We start from the raw sequence: 16,636 nt of genomic DNA on the forward strand, positions 1-16,636 counted from the left end.
TCCTCCTCTTTTAGTGTTTATGGTTTACTTTAGCATTTGGTGGTTGGCCTGAATTTACCTGAAGCTGAAAAGAGAATGAGCCATGAGGTGGATCAGAAGTGCCTGAAATGCTGTTATGTTCCTGGGCCCAGTATTTTTGAAGATATCTTTTGCAGAAAAGTAGTGCTACTGACACTAAAATTATTAAGTGGAAAAATGAAAGATGAGTGTGTTCCAGGTATCTGATGGAACAGTTCAGTGTGTTCAGGTCCACTGGGTCAGCAGTGGGGCTGTTTCTAGATTGCAGAGTGGAAGATTTTCACTTCCACTGAAACTCCTTATAGCCATTGAGGAACAGATTCTTCGTGTAGTATCAGCTACAAGGAGGCAAACAATTGGGTTTTCTTGCACAAGAATCATCACTTCACCACAGACCTTTTTTCTCATCTCTGTTCCATAAAAGCACATTACAGAGATGATGTAAGTAAATATAACACAGTGAGTAATCAAATAACTTCTCAGATGTGGTGATGCCTAAGCAGGTTTTGTCGGTGTTTGATATGAATGAAAGACTTTTAAGTGAAATTGCAAGAGATTCTACTTGTAATGAAAATACTCAAATAGTATCTTTTCTTTTCTCTAAGTTATTGAGTTGTAAAGTTCATTTTTTAAATTGCAGTTTCAGCATGTTGAAATTATCCTTTGAAATATGAGCATTGGGGTGTTTTCCAAATGTGCTGCAAGTGCAGTTATTATTTTTTTTTTTACTTATCTCTTAAAAACCTGTTTATGGCCACCATCAAAAGAGAGGCTGCTTTTGCATTTTTCACAGGAACATAGTTATTAGATTTCTAAAATGCATTTAATGTTATTAGTTTAGTTGGGCATACGTGTATTCCAAAAGCAAAAATAACCCCTTCTTATAAAGCTCTATAGAATAGCATTACTTTGGAAGAAATTTGATTTACTGCACCAATAAATCAAGTCTGTGCTCTCAGAAGTATGTTCTGGTTTTTCAGACCTAGATGAAGCTGCCAGTTTGCTGGAATTGCGTAGTAGTAAAATGTTTTGCCTTGCAAAATAGTATCAGGGAGATACTGAATTTATTCACAGACTGATTTCATTTCAATTAAGTGCATGTCTAAGAATACAGTCATCTTACATAATTCCTTTAAAGGATTTTTAAAAATCTGTCAAATACAATATTATTTTTTTAAAATAGCACTTGATTAAAGTTCCTGAAATATCTGGGTTTGTGAATTGTTTCTGTGAGTGTAGACAAGCACAGGATTTTGTGGGACTAGATTTTCCCTTCAGTTGTGTCCAATAGATCTGAGGAACTGATGGGCTGTGACAGCATCTTCCTCATTATCTGCTGTGTTCTGATTCTGGAGTGTCTCCTTCAAATGAGAGTTTTATCCACATTAAAACATTTTCACCTTGTACTAGAATTCATATATACTAGATCCACAGATAATTTTTAAGTGATTTTGTGGAGGTTTGCTTCAACTTTATATAAACAGACAAAATAAGGGAAACCTCAAATCTCATTTTCTATATTTTTCAGAGGGAGAGGGTTCATAGGTGAGATCAGTTTTATTTTCTGGAGGCATTGGTGGAATAGAAAATCTATGCCCCTTGTTATTTAATATGTTCTTTGAGTGTTGGTTTTGGTGGTGGGAGGTAAAACTCAAAGACATCTTTTTCCTTGATCAATATTCTCCATTGTCAGTCATTTGAAATGTACACTGGCAAGTCATATATTAGTATTTTTCTGCCATATCATAGCTTTACTGAAAGCTCTTTTAAAACCTGATGCTTGCCTGAGGGAAGTTCTCTTTCTGTCCTTTGAGAATCAAAGAACAGTGCTGAATGTGTAATTGGATCTCTGATATGACAGAAAAATCGACTTTGTTATTCAATTGATTCTGTACTTGTTCAGTCTTACTGCTTGCTATTCTAAATAGCTTTTTGTTTTCCTATTGCTTCTTTTAATCCTCCACCTCATTACCAGACTCCTTAAATTATTAAAGAGCAATCTGATTAAATTGTTGTTTATACCTCACTTTTGAACATTGGCTTGTTTTGCCCTTTGCCTTGTTTAGATTTTGACAAATTTCCATTGCTGTTTCTACACTGTTGCTTTTGATAAGGGTTTTATCAGCCTTGCTTTCTTCTATGAGGGTGCTGTCAAAATTGTATGGTAATTCTATGTGAATTTCAATTTAATCCAGTTAATATCTGAATTCATAAAATGTTTGTTAGACTGCATTTGGCTGCATAATGTCCTTTCCCTGCCTGCATCTAAGCAGAACTTTCTCTGCCTTTTACAACTTCTGTTGGTTTCCTAACTTACTGTTGTCTCCCAAATAAATAATTATAGCACTTGAAAGAACTTCGTACTCAGCCTTAAAAAATAAAATAATTAATTTAAAAAAAATGCTGCTCCTTCACTTTACCTCAAAACCAGAAGGAGAACAGTTTGGTTTAGAACTTCCCTGCCTTGCCTTTTTAGTTACTATCCAAAATCGCCAGTGGAGGTATTTGGCATTTGATCTTGTCTTAGTTCCAAAATTCTGGAGAAATTGTAGCACAGGCAAAAGATCTCATCAGTTTTCTATGGTTGGGCACAAATTCTTACCTTTCATTCTGATTCTGGATGAGTCGGTCGTGCTAACTGGGGCAAGGCTCAGAATGAGCTATTGGGCTTCCACACCTCAGCTCCCAGTCACAGTCCCTTCCTGCAGTGATGGGAGAAATTTCAGTGGTTCTAATTTTAATTTGAATTCAAAGAATGAAGCAGTTAGGAGAGAGGAACTGCTTTAGCTTTCACAAACAGGTAAAGCATTGGAAAACCCTAATTTCTTGTAATTTCAAGTGTCTCGATTCTATGCTAATTAGAAATAGTATACTAAGAGTTGTTTTCTCACACTTCAAAGCACACTCACATTTTCATTATTTACCTAAATTATGATATAAAATGCCCCCACATATGTTGACCTGATAAAGAGAAATGACAGAGAATTTGTGATTGGGAAAGATGAAATTTGAGAACTTTGTGTTATCACATACTATTACCACACTCAATCCTTTCAAAAAGTTGGTGCTTAGTCTGGTGTTTGAAACTGCTTTTAGTTTTACTCTCCAACCTACTTCTTTTACTTAATTATGGTTTTTCTGTCTTTCAAACTGACATTCAGTTTTCCATAAAGCCCTTTTGATTTCAGTAATTTGCTCCCAGATGAGAATGAGACATTCAAAAGTATGTGTTTGCAATTGATAAAAACATCATCTTCACTGCAGGTAGATGAACGTGAACACAGAGAGAAGAAAATTCTGAAGCAGAAACATTTAGTTTGAATGCAAGTGTTTGTCTTTTTTCCTCTAACACTTCTTGTATGGTAGAAAACGAGAGAGAAGTCTACTTCACTGAATTACCAAATGTATTAAACATATGCTTAATTGCTTTTGCTTTGCAGAAAAACAGTCATACTGGCTGGACCGTTCTGGTGATAAATGTGTATAACATGGGGTGAATAGAAATAGGCAACCTGATTGTGGACTGAATAAGCAGTGAATCAAACCAATGGTGTGCCCACTCAGTGTCAAAGAAAAGCGTGCAGCCTTTGGTTTTGAATTGCAGCTTACATTTAAGCTTTTGACTTTATGGATTTTGTGCATATATACTAACAGCAGTTCATTATGTATTGCTACTTAGTTATTTGCTAGCATTTTGGTTGGGAAAAGCTAATTTAAAGGAAGCTGCTGGGCTTGCCTAAGCGAAGACATTAGAATTCTTGTGCTGCGACTGGTTTAATGAACTGTTTCTGTTTCTCTTGTCTGTTTTGCTGCAGAGCCTTTTAGTGCTTCTGTCTGGGTGATGATGTTTGTGATGCTTCTCATCGTGTCTGCCATGGCTGTCTTTATATTTGAGTACTTTAGTCCTGTAGGATATAACAGGAACTTAGCACAAGGGAGAGGTAAGATTTGCATTTTACACAACCCCTCGGCTATGAAAAATCATGTATTTCCCATCCCTTGCCCTCCCTCTTTTCAAATAAACATAACATAGGAATAAAACAGTGAAAGCAGCTATGAAACCATGTATGTTCTTCATTTAAAGTGTGATTTCTTGAGAGCATATTTGGTCATGTTTGTACTCCAGTTCATTGGAATAAAGACATATGGAAGGATAAGTGATATCAGCTGTATTCAGGCAGTGTTTGGTTAGTTCACTGTATCAGCTGTAAAGTGTCAGCTTAAAAAAGCATTGGAATAGGTTCTAGTCCTGACTGCTATGAATTCATGGTGAGTTCAGAGAAATTTATCTAAACTTCTGTGTTCTAGTGGATAATTTGGAAAAATAATGGTTCCCTTGTACGTAGTTTTATGTAGTCCCTATAAAAAGTCAGATGAGCTCAGCCCTGAAATGAGGCCAATGGCAGAAAAGCATGAGTCCTTTCTGTGTAATATCCATGGCTGTAGAAACTTCATTTTCAAAATAGATTTAATACAGAGCTTGCCTTTCTCCGTGAAAGCTGCAGTTTTATATTATTATATACAACTTTGACCCAAGAATGAGGATTCCATGTCTTGCAATGCCCTCATCCTTCCATTACTTAACTGACATTTGAGAGTGCAGCCTTTGTTTTAATCTCTAAATTGTTCTTGCCTTGTTTTATAACAAGAGATCTTCCAGCTTGGTGAACACAGTTCTGGGCACTATTAAAAGCTAATGGTTTCTTCTAGATTATGCCTGGTTTGTTCCCTGAAAAAGGGGATTATTGCAATGTCCAGATGTTATCATTTTAATAAGATGGTAAATGTGTAACCTCTGTCCAGAATAAACACTGCTAAAAAAAGGGAACTCAAAGGTGAATATAGACACTGAGTATCCACGGGCTTGGCTTTCTCTTCTGTGCCACCTCAAGTGCCAGAACTGATTATACAGCGTACTTACAGCTACAAGGTCGTGTTATGGCACTGGACCATCCCAGCTGAGCTCCAGATACTTGCCACTAAGCCAGATGCCATAAATTTTAAACATGGGAAGCTTAAAATAAAGGGGAATCTTTATGTAGATGCCTCCTTTCCCTAGGCACTTTTGGCAGGATGAAGCTCAATGTTAATACAATCTCCAGTGGCATAAACAGAACTTTAGACTGCTTCCTTGGCGTATACTTTCCCTAACATTATTGCTCAGAAAAATACATGTTGTCCTTGTATCAGTTCAGTCCTAAATGTATCTAGAAGATGGTTTCATAAACCAAAAGTCAGCTCCATTGTGTTTATTTTACTGGACTCTATCATCTTAATACTGCTGCAGAATAGAAGGAGGATAATTTAAGATGTAGTGCTTGATTGCATAGTGAAATATTTTCACTACCTAGAGAGCATTTCTGCTGAAGTGAGAACATACACTGACTATACTCACTTGTGGTTTTATTACTTCAATAATAATTGAATTATTATTAAAGTAAATTTTAGTTAAACTAACAGCTAAATCTGCGTTTGTAATGTGCATCCCCTTGGAAAAAGGGGCAGGGAAGGAGTTGATGTTACAGGTGTCTGCATCAGACCTTATTGACTGAATTACGATTTAATTGAAAGGAGATAATTATGAATTGGTCAAATGAGTCACAGTCAGGGGAGGCCTGTTTCTCTCCATTGAGAGTAAAGGGAGTTTAGATGATGAGCACCTGTGATTAGTGCACTGTACTTACCTAGAGCTGGGTGAGAATAAACTGCCCTTTATTCTCATAGGGCCCTACAAACCAGGCCTTTGGAGTGGATAATGGCATTGCTAATTCTAATTTTAATTGGTAATTCTACCCCTATGTGAGAATGGGGGAGTGTGCTGACCCCTTGCTTTGAGGTGAATTAAAACATGACTGAAAATAGGAATAGCAATAATTGCAGAATGGACTAACTGGGACAGGACTTTACCTGCAATGCCAACACATTTGGAGCCACAGAACTGACTCTGAACATGAGAGACAGCCAGAGCCTGGTTTGCTCTGAACTGCAGCACAAAACAGGTGCTCCTTTGTGCTGTCTTTCTGATTTATGCTCTGAGTACAAAGGTGCTTAAAAGTAGGTGACATATTCACACACTTTGATCTTAAATATGCTTACATAATGTTCAAAAAGCATAATGTTGGAACTCTGGAGATGATAAAAATAATTTGGATAAGAAAAGTACTAGAATTGAATCATTAAGACTTAAACCTCCAGTTTTCCATTTCACTTGTCTGCTGGCACAGAAGACTGACAGGGCTGGTACTGTGGCACACATCCTACTGCAAGAGATACACTACTTTACTTCTCCTCCAAACCTTTGCTTTCTATTTTCTTTTTAAACCTTCTGAACCACATGCCACATAGAAAAATGTTGAATTATTTTTTAAAAATGTGGAAATTAATATAATTACAACGGAGGCACCTATGGTGAGTCCTGTGATTCCATTGGGAGTACAGTGAATATGTACTGAAATATTTTTTTAACCCTGTCTCTGAGTAATGTGTTGTTTATGCAGGGGATAGTGCCAAGGTTTATTTTAACTGCTTTTTTGCAATTACAGATCCCCATGGCCCATCCTTTACCATTGGAAAGGCAGTGTGGTTACTGTGGGGTTTGGTCTTCAACAACTCTGTGCCTGTGCAAAACCCCAAAGGGACGACAAGTAAAATCATGGTGTCGGTTTGGGCTTTCTTTGCTGTCATTTTCCTGGCCAGTTATACTGCCAACTTAGCTGCCTTTATGATTCAAGAGGAATTTGTTGACCAAGTGACTGGACTGAGTGATAAAAAGGTAGGTCTTAAGCTCAAAGGATATCAGTGTCCATTCTTCACAATCCTTTGTACTTTGTGATAAAAAACCCTGAGCAAGATAAACTAAAATTGGATTATTTCATTCACCTTTTATTATTAACAAACTGTGACCCAAAGCATGAAAATACCAGACTGCTTTCAAAGTCCTGGAGTTGCCTATTCAAAAGTAACTGCATTAATTGAAAAGTACCTTTATTTTGTGATGGAAATCAATCACTTTCTGATTAAAAGGAATGTATTACCAATATAGAAAAGCTTGGAAAATTGCGTGAAATATTAGCAATGTATTATTAGACAAAATATTAATAAATCCAGAAACTATCTAATTCTAGTAATTCTCAGAAGCCAGTTAATGCTCCTGAAAATATGTCTTTTTGTATGTCTCTATGTACTGGGCAACAAAGTGATAGAAATAGTTCACATTTAATGTGGCACCTGCATAAATAAACAAAGAGGAAAGATAACAATGATACATATTGTCTGTGGATGTTTGAATGTTTTTCTTGTATAAAATGCAAGAATAAATAGGAAAAATAGGTAAGAAAATATGGCAGTTTGTGTTATCACATTAAAGAGAGATGTAACTTGCAAATGATAAGGCACAGAATTTTGATGTGCTTGTGGAAGATATTTTTCTAATTCAAAAACTTCTGGGAGAACTTCACTTTGAGCAGCAGTTTTATAGTTCACTTAAACTCAAGTTTCACACAGACTATTAAATATAAATATTCTTATTTTTTATTTTGTATTAGCTAGGCTGAACTTTCTTCTAATGAAAGAACCCTTCCCAGATCTTTGTACTTGGAAATGTAATCAATAGTCTTATAAATCAGCAACCTAGCAATTAATTCTTTTTTTATTTCATTTCTGTGACTGTTTTGTAATAGTGATATTGCACAGAAGGATTGAAGTCTATTTGCAGAATTATTGTTGTGATGGATATACACAAGATACGTGAAGGGTGTGCTGTTGTCAAGTCTGTGCCCAGTTGTTTTAAAATGAATCTAAATATTGACATTAGGAGGAGACATTTAAATACAGTGTAGCCCAGGGGATGACTTCACAAGGGACTTTTCTCAAAGGAAAGAAAATAAAAGAAATTGTTATTCAAAAAAAGGCAACGGCCCAGATAGCCTCCCGTCTGTCTTTTTTGTTTTAACTGCTTTTTATGACCAGCCTTTGATTGATTGCCTGGAATATCAAAGCATGAATTGCAAGCATGGCTAGAGGAAAGACAGATGAAAAGAAACAAAAAATTATACTAGTTTTGTTTTCATTAAGTTGCGTTGTCATAAAACATTTGATAGAGCATGAAGGGGGTTAAATATACCTCTGTTTTAAGAGAGCCTTCTTAGAAGAGACAAATAAAAGGTATTTTCTCTTGAGGATTAAAAAAAAATGGATTTGAGAAACGTCTTTCTCCTGTTTGTGAGAAAGTACAGAGCATTTTCCTGGGCAGTCTGGGTTTTGGCAGGCTTTGGGCTGCACCTGGCACAGCAGTGGGATTCGGGTCTGACAGAGCACCCTCACCTCCCCCTCTTTGGCTCTTTGCCTCTCCCCCATGGGCTGGGAAAGGTCAGGATTTGTGCTGTAGCTTTTGCCTAATGACTGCCCGGGTTCTGTCATTTTTCTGCTCTGTCTGCTAAGGAGGATTTTTATTTCAGCAAAAAGCAGAATGAAAATAGAAAAATACTTGAATCAGAAAATACCATCTGGTTTTGTGTGGTCTGCTGATCATTTATTTGATCTGCCTCCTTTGTTTTTACTTTTCAGCTCTTCAAACTTTGCCTGAAGCTCACAGAGATAAGTCAGGGGAGCCATGCCTTTTCTGATTAAATTAAACAAGTCAGAAGTCCAGAAAAGCAATGATCTATTTCTGAACGTTCTTCTTGTTGTACACAGGTTTTACCTCCTCCACAATCCTGAGGTTTCTCAGATTTAAAAAATTCAAATAATTAAGGATAATTTATGGGAATATAATCTGATTGATATTAAATTATATTGCTCCTCTCCTTGCCTTGTTGCTGAAATGCTGTTAGTAGGAGAAAAATTCAGGAATTTAGGATTTTGCTGTTGTTCAGAAGAGAACTCTGTCCCTTGCAGCAAACCAAGCACTCACACGCAAAGGCCAGTGAGAAGGGCCAGAAGTATGTGCGTGATCAATTTGGAATAAGTAATATCTAAAAGTTCACTAAATTAAAAAAAATAAAAATAAAAATTACTCTTTTGGACTGGTAAATCAGTTTGCTATTCTTTATTCTTCCCCTCTCTCACTTTTCCCACTGCCACACCTGAAGAGTCAGGCTCTCCTGTCAATACAATGAAGTATTCCCATTTAGAGATACTGGGGTTTCTCAGCATTTCAGTATTTTTTTTCCAGCTCCCCATGGGATAGACTACAGAAAAAATCAGGGAAAAAATCCTTCTCTCTCAGCAGTCCTAACCCTCAGCATTCAGTATCCTTCCATTCAGGAAATGTGTTACACTCTGGACACCTGATAACGTGCTATTTATCCCTCGGTGCTTTAAGATCTCTTCATAGTTTCCTCAACCTTTGAAATGTTGCTAATGAATTCCTGAATGCCATGTCATCCAAGTGTCACCCAGAAATACATGGCACAGCATGTACTGGAGTTACTAGGGGTGGGTGTTCCTAAACTCAAATGATTCAGAAAATGAGGAGAAAATTATGTTTTGACGTTCCTCTTGCGTATGTAAAAGATTTTTAAAAGCTTTTTCTTCATAGAAAGGTACAGAAAATGAGTCCAAACTATCCAGCAAAGCTGACATTTCTTACTTTTGAGACCATTTATACCTGTTACATGTAATGAGAGATAAGTTTACTAAGGGAGAGTAGGTAGCAGTGGACGGAATTGTCCTGCAAAGTGTTTGTCTGCTGGGACTCCTCCACGCTTTATTGCCTCACCTAGATGCAGTCCAGGAGGTGCTCACCCACCTTAATAGGAAGCCATTTACAGGTTCTTTATTTTTGCAAGGTTCAGAGTATTCTTGTAACCTTGGCCTTATATTTTTGTGCACTAAGATGGCCCAAGTTCTGCAGTTACCCAGAGATGCGTCTGTGAAAATAGAGCAGGCTGAGACCAAAAGGCAAATGGATGATGGGTGGTTGGGGTGACCCTCTTACCCCAACCCTTCTCACCACTACCCAACGTCAGACCTTTACAGTGCTTTCTGAGGGTGGTCAGATGTAGACATTGACTGCATTTCAGTAACCAGTGATTATAATAACAGTCTTGGAATGAGTAATGGCTTTATTTTTCTAAGATCAGAAATCAGAATGTCAGTTTTCCATCTGGTAAAAGAAAGGAGAGGGTTCAAATATGGATGTTCTGTCACTCCAAACGAGTTCCTGCTGCAGAGAGAGGTTATTTACTATTTTCTACTATTTTAGTAATGTTTTCCACAGTTCCTTAAAAAAATCCAGAACCATAACAAACAGCTGCTCTGAACAGCAGCCTTTTCAGGCAAGCAAGTAAATCTTCAGATTAGGTCAGTATTTAATGTTCGTGAAAGATCACTTTGCTGGCTTAATGAAATTGTCAGTTTTATTAAGGCATCCAAATTAAAGCAAAGAGTTGAAGTTCTGTTGCAATAGTTCTGTTGGGTGGCAGAGCATGGGGAGACAAGAATGGATTGGTTAGTCTTTAGAATAACAGTAGATCTCTCCACAACTATGATTCAAGAAAGGGGGCTTGTGCATTCAATTTAAGAATTTTGTTCATGATTTAAAAAACTACCATTCCATAAAATGTCTAGGAAGAAAATTAATTCCTAGCAAACATGATGTATTTTGTTTCCCATCGTGGGACTTCAGGGAAAATGAATGCATGTGGGGCCTTGATCCTTTTTTTCTTTCTTGCCTCATGCCTGCCACATACATCTTTTTACTGTAGTCACAGAGCCTGTGTGCTCCTCCAGGACGTGTCAGTTCACAGGATATAAGTTTAATATTATTGATGAGAACTTTATACACTTTAGATTCAAGTGCAGTGTTAGTAAAAAGATTTAAACCCTTTTCTTTCCTTACAAGTAGTCTGTGAGCAAGCAGAAGTAGCAGACAATGGTTTAAAAAAAATTATCTCCTTTTGGTTGTTAAAATTGGCTGGTTGGTGCCAAGAAATTCCAGTCTGTAGATGGTGTTTGGAACTATTCATCTGCTTTTTATCTCTGTGACTTTTGAATGAAGTAGGGCTTTTTATTCCTCTCTGCTCTCCTGCAGAAATATTTTGTGTTCCTTGAATGTTCAATTTGGACAGATGTCTTAATTCTTTCAACTATTCCATGAGAGGAGACACCTCCCAACATCTTAGATTCATATGAATGGTCTTGAAAAGTGAGAATATTCAGAAGCAAACTCCATTTCTAAATTACCAGACTGCTCTACCATCACCTCCCTGTTCCCCCAGGTCCCCTGCCATGCCTCAGGATTGGGAACTGAGCTTGCAGAGTACTCACCACAACTGAATTTCCAAAAAAATGTCAGAGATATGAGCAGCAACAATTTTTAGAGGTCCTGAAATCGACAATGTTTCTTTAATTATTTTTTTCCCTTTCTATTGACTGGGAAATTTGATACAGATATTAGGAGATATTGGAAGTCATCTCAATACTTCAGAGATACATTAACTGTAGATTTAAATAAAGTTGATAGCAAGCTATATTTTTATCAGTAGAATCTCTGGACATATATTTAAAAGCAGGTTTTGTTTCAGTGCTGCATAATAAACTCAAAATAGGAGATAGCAAATATAGACTAAGAACCATGACTAGTGTACAGTGTAATTTTAGTGCATAGGTCAATTACTATGTGTAAAAGTAGTAGCAAAGTAATAATTTAAACAGTAAAGCTGTGAAAGGGGAAAATGAGAAAAGTAAGACATCTGCTAGCTAAACAAATAGAGAAAAATAGAGTTCATTCCTTTATGCTTTGTCAAAATATGCTTAATTAAAATGAAGCATTTAATTGTAGCTCTGTAACAAGAAAATAGTGTTGCAGCAATAATTTCACAGTCAAGGTTTGATGGAATTGAAAATACTCCCAGGTTTTCTATAAGCCTATTTGTATTCTCTTTGCAAATTGGTACTGTATCTTGGGAATTCTTGATGCCCTGAGACCAACTGTTAAAAAGAGAAATATTTCATATGCAGCCCCAAAGGAATCAGCAACTGTATAAATATTATCTGTCTTTTGCAGCACAGGATATGTAGATTGCTCTTCAACACTGAAACCTGAGTGCATTTTACCATGGAATTTATGGGTGACTGCTTTTATCAATTGCTCAATTCAATTTCCTCATTAGCCAGTAGTTCCTCTAATTTGAGTGACCTTTTTCATTTGTTTCTTAAAGAGACATTTTGATCTAATCCTCAGGCGTCACTTGGTTTTCAAAGATATTGCAAAGGCGCATAGAAAATGTTCAGATCTCTGAGCAAGAATTTTTGTGAGATTATCTGAATGATTTCCAGATCTGAACCCTGAATGTGCCCTGGGCAATTGCCATTCCCTTGCACATATCCCCTGGCTTGTTTGTCTGTGCTGATGCAATAGTGATATAGAATTGTAGGATAAACCCATATGCCCTCAAGCAAATGGTTTGTAGTTTGAAACTGTAGGAATGAATAGGGACTAGGAATATAGGTGTGAGAGCTCCAGAAGCCCTTTTCATGTCAGGGTATGTAGTTGCTGATCCCCTGGGGAAGCTGCAAGAACTTTCATTCCCTTGGATCGTGGTGATGGAAGGAAAGTCAGCCCTCAGCCTGTCCCTGCCTGGCAGAGCTTCCTGCCATCCCCAGCACTCCTCTGGCACCAGTGTGTTGTGCTCCCTGTTGGATACTGAGAATGATCCTCCTTCCCTTTCTTCCTGTGGGGACCCACAGTGTCCCAGCTGAGCTGGAAGTGTGAAATGACTGCCAACAAAGCACTGTTTTCTTTTCACTGCTGTTTACCAGTGTGTCTGCTGGCACTTTGGGTTCTCTAGGGAGAATGCTGGCAGATGAGGATCTTCCAGCATCTCTCTGCTCCAGTTTCTGCTGTCCTGCCATATTACAATGCTTGGGAGAAAGCCACATTTGAGTGGCAAAATTGAGCTGGTTTTACTTTGGATGTAGATGCTTTTGTAAGTTCAGTCAGTGTGAAGACAATTTCTGGTATAATAGACCTGAATTAACCCACAGCATTTGCCTAGAAGAAATTTGAGGCAGATTATACAACTTCTGTGTTTTTCAGCTTGAAATTGCCCTTCTTTACATTTTGAATGCCTGAAACATTTTGCTTTTCCCCTTTCTTTCTAGTTTCAAAGGCCACATGATTACTCACCTCCTTTTCGATTTGGAACGGTCCCGAATGGAAGCACTGAGAGGAATATCAGAAACAACTACCCTGATATGCACCTTTACATGACCAAGTTTAATCAGAAAGGAGTTGAAGATGCCTTGGTCAGCTTGAAAACTGGGTGAGCTTTTTCCCATGAATTTTAAAGAATACTGTAGACTTTGCAGAAACTGAGAAATACTGATCTGTGCTTTGATACTGGACAGACTGATGTCAGGCTGCTATGCAGTAATGGCTCTTTTATCTTTTTATTTCAACTGCACCGTACAGATATTGGAAAGGAAAACGATTGCCTGTGATTTGTACGGCTATTTTTAAATTACTTGGAAGCCTCAATGTCCTATGTAAAATAGTTTCAAAGGGCAGAATTAGCGTTTCTCAGATTTGAAGACAGATGATCCAGATGGACCTGGATTTGGCTGGAGGCTCGCAGAACGTGTTTTGTATAGTTCCTTGTTATCTTTGCAGTACTGTCTAATCCTGCCTCTGACACTCTTATTAAATATTCTGGCAAATATTATTGTCCTTCTTTCTCAAGATCTGAGATTTAGACTTGAGTGCCATCCATCCTTTTCTCTCTCCGAAGTAGCCCATTCTGCCTGGTTGGACAAAGAGACTGAATTTTCATTCTTAATCCTCCAAAGGTATGAGAGTGACTCACTACTCATATGAGTATTCATCTGGGTGACAGGAATGTGTGACCTCTAGTAATTTTTTTCTAAACACTTAGGCTTGATAGTAACGTGCATTTTTGTTAATAATACCATAACCATAATTTACTTTATTTAGGTTTCGTTTTGAAGCGAGGAGACTAAGTTACTCTGGTGGGTTTAAGTACATCTACTCTAGTGGATGTTTCAAGGAACATCTCTCCTGCTACTATTTATGGTGATCACAGGACACATTTCTTCCTACTCTAAAATAACCTGTTACTTTTGGTCCTTTTTGGGGAACCGCCTGTCCTTTTAATTTTTACTTTCATTCTCCCAAACCTGTATTCCTTATGCAAAACACCTTGAAATCCCCAAATCTTTTCTTAGAGTGAAGATTCCCTTCTTTAAAAAGTTATCCTTCCAGCTGTTTCCTTCACTGCTGTCTCTATGCTGCTGCCTGGACTCTCTCTGTCCTCGTTTCTCAGGGCATTCTAAACTGGCACTTCCCAGGTGTGATTTGTCCCATCCTAGAACAGACATGTAACATGGCCTGAGATCAGCCTTGCCCAGCATCTCCCAAACTGGAGCTCCTGCTCTGACTGGGCCCATGCAAGTTACATTTCCTGGGTGACAGCTAAATCATGCATTATAGGCAGTCAGCTGAATGCTGCCATTCCTGCTGTGAATTTTTAAAGAAGGAGCTGTCCTTGATTTCAGCCATTGCCGGGGCTGGTTCCATTGGGTGGATGGTTTACCTGGGGGATGTGTACTCCTCGTGCTTTTCACCAACCATTTGTGCTACTGAAAGCCCTGAAAACCTGCTGTTAGCTTTAAAATCAGGCCACCTGTCAGACACTTGAGCATGAAAATGGGGGAGGGGAGATACCTGACTGCAGGGTTGTTCAGGACATCCACTAAAACTCAGGCTGGCTGCTCCTGTGCCAGCTGCTGCTCTCCCTCAAAAGCTTTGCTCCTTCTGATGGCATAAACCATTCATTTTTTATAGATTTCTTTTTCCCTGCTGAAGTTGCTTTCCTCTTCTAAGTGGTTGCTCAGTGTGAACGCTCCCAGGTGTGTTCCTTGCTTTCCTTGACTGATATTCCTGCAGCAGATGGTACAAATCAGCTGCCACACGAGCGTTTTCTGGATCGATATAAGTAACTGCCACACACAGCTGCGCTCCTTAGGATTGTGTCTGGTGGCACCTTCAGAAGGATTGAACAGTATGGCATCAGCTGCTTTCAGACTTGTATTCTTCAAAACCATCATTTTTCACTTTTTGTGCCAATTTTTCTGTTCTGTTTCTCAGTATACGTTGCTGTGGCTTCTTCCTTTCCCCCGATGAATTATTTGACCAGATTCTTTCTCTCTTCTGTGTAAAGTTTGTCCTTTCGTCTTTAACTAGACCTGACTGATCTTCCCCCCTCCCTGACTTACTTCATCCCATGATTTCTAGTACATCTTGTCCCATGAAGTCTGTGTTGCTATGGCTTTTTTCAGGATGACCTCTCTCTTCTTTCTCAAACTGCTTCTGCTTCCAAGCAAATGTATAGTTTCTATTTTCCTCTTCAGTACTTGTGCTCTGCTCACCTTATTACGGCTATTTTGTGCCTTTTTTCATCTTTATCTCTTTCCAAATCTATTCCTGTACTTTTATTTATCTATTTATTTATTTATTTTTCATTCTGATCACTGGGGATAGAACAAGTGACTTTTCTTATGGTGGTAAAGTTTGCTGCTTCTGCACAGCTTTTTGAAGATGAACTACCTGATAATTACAGTCATGATGTATAGACCAGAGAAGGACTTGCAAAGATTTTCTAGTTGATAACTGCTGCCATGAGGTAAAATAAATTGTACCTGTGTTATTCCTGAAAAGTGTTTGTATAACCTGTGTTTCCAATCTTAATTTTAAAACTACTTTTTCTTAGTTGAAGACATGAGATTTAGTCCCCTTTAATTCCTTTTATATAATGTTTGATTCTAATTTTAAGGTGGAGCAAAAAATACCAGCAATGAGGCAATACTTAAAGACTGAATAATGCTACACATCTTGCCCCTGAGCTAAATAGAATGAAATTGTAAGTAGTGTCTTGTCACAGTTCAGTCTGGTTTTGCTGTATCTCAAACTCTTAAATCTTTTAATCAGCTTTAATTAGCATTAGCATCTTGAGATGTATTGGGAATATCTTGATCTCTGAGGCCATTGTGTTTAAAACATAATGTTACTGAGTTAAATTGGAAGAAGAAAGTGGGAAAACAACAAACATAAAGTTTCAGATGCACAGATTTCTGAAAACAAATGAGAACCAAAACTTTTTTGGTTTGGTTTGTTGTTTTTTTTTTATCTCACTTTCTCTCCAGAAGCGGAAAATCAACTGCTTCAGTCCACTTGTTAACATGGCCAGGAAAAACCTCAGGGGCAGAAATACAAATAGAAATGTGCATAAAATAAATGGTTTCCCTGCCTCTATTTCCTGATCTGCTGTAAGGGTTAGACAGGTCTTGTGCTGGAGTATTGCTGTACACAGAGATGTGAGTGTGCACACAGCTGTATCTGGGTAGCCTGGAAAACATACCCAGCCCCTTCCTGTTTTTCATCTTTGAGAGGTGAAGCTGGTAGTGTTTCAAAAAATTAATGTACAAGGAAAGTATCTGCTTTTGGTTTTTTTTTAATTAGAACAAGCAACTTCACTGCATGGGCAATAGGCTTGGACCTGTCTTGTTCGGTTAACACCAAAAATGTTTGAGATCAACAACTTGGAAATTCTGCAAATCAAAGTGGAAATGAGATTTTTGCTTTAGTCTGACACTGACATTA

At 37.8% G+C, this 16,636-nt stretch overlaps 1 protein-coding gene across 4 annotated transcripts in view; it reads left to right on the forward strand.

Moving 5' to 3' along the window:
• Positions 1 to 16,636, forward strand: part of GRIN2A (glutamate ionotropic receptor NMDA type subunit 2A) — a 78,540-nt gene that overhangs the window by 22,935 nt on the left and 38,969 nt on the right. For all 4 annotated transcript variants that reach the window (XR_003534321.1, XM_027684086.1, XM_027684087.1 and 1 more), the window contains exons 6-8: positions 3,834 to 3,959; positions 6,561 to 6,790; positions 13,123 to 13,283. Coding sequence is in view for 3 of the 4 variants with exons in the window: in XM_027684086.1 (XP_027539887.1) it covers positions 3,834 to 3,959; positions 6,561 to 6,790; positions 13,123 to 13,283 (517 nt within the window). In the remaining variant the exon portion in view is untranslated. The remainder of the gene's footprint in view (positions 1 to 3,833; positions 3,960 to 6,560; positions 6,791 to 13,122; positions 13,284 to 16,636) is intronic.

Source organism: Neopelma chrysocephalum, unplaced genomic scaffold, assembly GCF_003984885.1.
Source record: "Neopelma chrysocephalum unplaced genomic scaffold, ASM398488v2 Primary Assembly neopelma1_65b, whole genome shotgun sequence".
In the NCBI taxonomy this organism is placed as follows: domain Eukaryota; kingdom Metazoa; phylum Chordata; class Aves; order Passeriformes; family Pipridae; genus Neopelma; species Neopelma chrysocephalum.